Genomic DNA, 3021 nt, shown 5'->3' with positions numbered 1-3021 from the left:
ATGATTTTGTATGAATGTAAAAAGAATACATTATTATAATTCATTATGAATTAATGGTAAATGATATAATAAATAATGAATATGAATGATATAATGAAATAGTATGGATATCATAGAAATGAAATGTAGAAATATAGAAGTATTTTATAGTCAATCAAATTATTTAATAAAGAGTGAATGAAGTAATTTTAATTGAGTAATATGAAATATAAAATTTAAATTTTATTTTTTCTTATTTTTTATTAATTTTATTATTATTATTTTTATTATAAAATTTTATCATCTTTATTTACCCTTCTTATTTTTTTTTATTTTCTTTTTATCTTTTTATTATCTTCTCTTTTTATTATTTTCTTTATTATTTCTTTTTTTTTATCTTATTATTTCTTTATTTCTTTATCTTTTTATTCTGTTCTTCTATTTATTATTTTATTTCATTCATTCTATTTTTCTATATATTTATTTTATTCTTTTATTATTCTTCTCTTATTTATTTCTTTATTATTTATTTATTGTTTTTTATTTCTCTTTCTTATTCTTTCTTTTATTACTTATTCTTATTTTCTTTATTATTTATTTATTGTTTTTTATACATTACTTCTATTTGTTTTTCTTATTTCTTTCTTATTCTTTTCTTTCTTATTCTATATTTTATTCATTTTGTTATATTTTTTCTTTTTATTTTCTATATTTGATATTTCTTTATATTCTTTTTGTTTTATGTTATTCTTTTATTTCTATTATTTATTATTTTTATTCTCTTTTTATCATTTATTCTTTATTTCTATTTTCTTATTTATTTTATTTGATATAAATCTATTTATTTCATTCTCTTTATATTTTATTAACCTAATTATTATTTATTAAATTAATCCTTCTTCAATTAGAGAATTAATGTGATTATTCCAATTATTATCATGACTAGATTTACTGTCATGCATGTTGTTCCATTATCTGATTCTGATTCTGATTCTGTTGGTGGATTAACACATACATCTTCAATACATTTGTTATTATTATAATCAAATTTATATCCATCATCACAATATGCCATCACGCATTTTGTGCTCCATTCTCCATTATCTCCACATTCATATCCTCCATGTCCATGTTCTATATTAATTTCTTTATCACATTTTTCATCTCTTTTAACTAATCTTTTATTATTTGGATTACATTTTGTTTGATATTTCTCTATTATCTTTTTTGTTTCTTCTTCAAACTCTTTAATCACTTTTTCTGTTTGGTCAAATTGATAAATATTCACTCTTTCATCTATCATATCAGTTAGAAATTCTCTAGGAATACTTTCATTATATTCATAATTAAATCTGTATGTTTCTATAACAGTTAATCCAAGATTATATCCATATTGTTTTAAAATATTATCTTTATCTATATCATTTATATCTGGAATATTATTAGATGGTGATAATCCTACTTCAAATTCATCATCTTTACCATATGGATCACCATCAAATCCAACAATAATAGCTCCTCCCCATTCTTTTAATCCTTTTGTTACCCACGAACAGGCAGAATAACAATATGAATCTGTATAAACTACTATTTCTGTTGGTTTTCTTTTGTTTTTCATTAATTTCTTTAATTGATGAATACCAAGTGAAGGTGTTTGAATAAGTTTATCAAAAATTATCTTTGAAGGTTGTGAAACTTTATGCTCAACATCACCATATTTAATAATATTTGGATTTGAATACCATTCTCCAAATGTTTTTGGGTTATTTTCTTGTTCTCTTTCTTCACATGTTTCTGGATCATACATTGATTCAATATATGATTTTTTAATTATATCTTCTGTGAAATCTGATATTCTTACTGACCCAATGTAATCTACATCATCATATGGTGATAATATCTTTTCAATTGCATTAGAAAGAAGTACTGAACCTCCACTATTCTTTGAGAATATGAGTTGAATTGGATAATTATTAGAATCAAATAAATCAACACATTCATTCAATTTATCTATAAATTCATTTATTTTATTTGTTACACTTTTACCTGTAACATCAAAAGTATTTACAATTAATGTGTTTATTTTGTTACTTGTTGTTAAACAACATATTTTATTTTCAGGTGAACAATTTGGTTGATATTCATTATTTTCATTTTGTTTTGTTCTTGTTTTATTTGTTTCTTCGAAATCTTCTATTCTTAGTCTATCTCTTATTCCCCTTCTCTTACTTCTTTCAAGTACTTGTTGGAATTTCTGATTTGATCTGTTAAGTTTAATTATCTTATAATTAACTGTTACACTTTCTTCATTTTCCCATGTAATACTTATTGGTGTGTTTAAATATTCTTTTGATAATGGAGTAAAACCTAAATATCCTTTAACTAAATAATCTTTTGCTAATGTAAATTGTGCATGTGGACATTTTAATCCCATATATTTCTTTCCAAATCACGAATAATATTAAATGGATCTTCTCCATTTATTGTTTTAACTGCTACATTTTCATTATTAACTATTTCTTCTGGAACATCAATAGGAATACCAAGGGGTTCGTTTCTAGGAATTAAATACATTTTCTTATTATTATCAATATATATTGTAAATGGAAGGAAATAATAGAAATAAACTAATTCTGAATTTGGTTTATTAAGTTTATAATCAATATAAAATTGTAAGTGAAGATCTCTTGTTGAAATAATAAGATTTTGTATTTGAGAATAGAAATCATACATACTTGTTGTTTTTGTATTTATTTTATTTAATTCTGCATCAATATCCACTTTTTCATAATAATTATTTGAAAATGATGGTTGTGGTGGATTCTTTAATATATCTTTTAAAACATATACTTCTAAATATTCTTTTAATCCTTTAATAATATCTTCATTTTCTTTTTCTGTTGTTTCAAGTGATTCAATACATTCAAATGCACTACCTACTGTATATATTTCATATCCTTGATTGTATTCACTACATTGTTTTGATAATGAAAAAGTAATAAATAGAAGTAATAAATTGATCATTTTGATGAATATATCTTT

General features: G+C 21.7%; 1 protein-coding gene across 1 annotated transcript, besides 7 other annotated features; it reads right to left on the bottom strand.

Moving 5' to 3' along the window:
- Positions 1–204: 204 nt before the first annotated feature.
- Positions 205–239: a sequence feature (AT_rich).
- Positions 240–270: a microsatellite.
- A 4-nt stretch (positions 271–274) lies between these two features.
- Positions 275–342: a microsatellite.
- Positions 343–514: a microsatellite.
- A 2-nt stretch (positions 515–516) lies between these two features.
- Positions 517–667: a microsatellite.
- A 2-nt stretch (positions 668–669) lies between these two features.
- Positions 670–803: a microsatellite.
- A 30-nt stretch (positions 804–833) lies between these two features.
- Positions 834–873: a sequence feature (AT_rich).
- Positions 874–883: 10 nt separating this feature from the next.
- EDI_244120 (uncharacterized protein) lies at positions 884–2413 on the bottom strand (the record flags this gene model as incomplete). Its single annotated transcript, XM_001740705.1, has 1 exon — positions 884–2413. One exon carries the CDS (start codon positions 2411–2413, stop codon positions 884–886), a length of 1530 nt encoding a protein of 509 aa, XP_001740757.1.
- Between the last annotated feature and the right edge of the window lie 608 nt (positions 2414–3021).

This window comes from Entamoeba dispar, genomic scaffold, assembly GCF_000209125.1.
Source record: "Entamoeba dispar SAW760 scf_1105229463155 genomic scaffold, whole genome shotgun sequence".
NCBI lineage: Eukaryota > Evosea > Mastigamoebida > Endamoebidae > Entamoeba > Entamoeba dispar.
The sequence above is the reverse complement of the archived record's forward strand: the minus strand, read 5'-3'. Positions and strand labels throughout refer to the sequence as shown.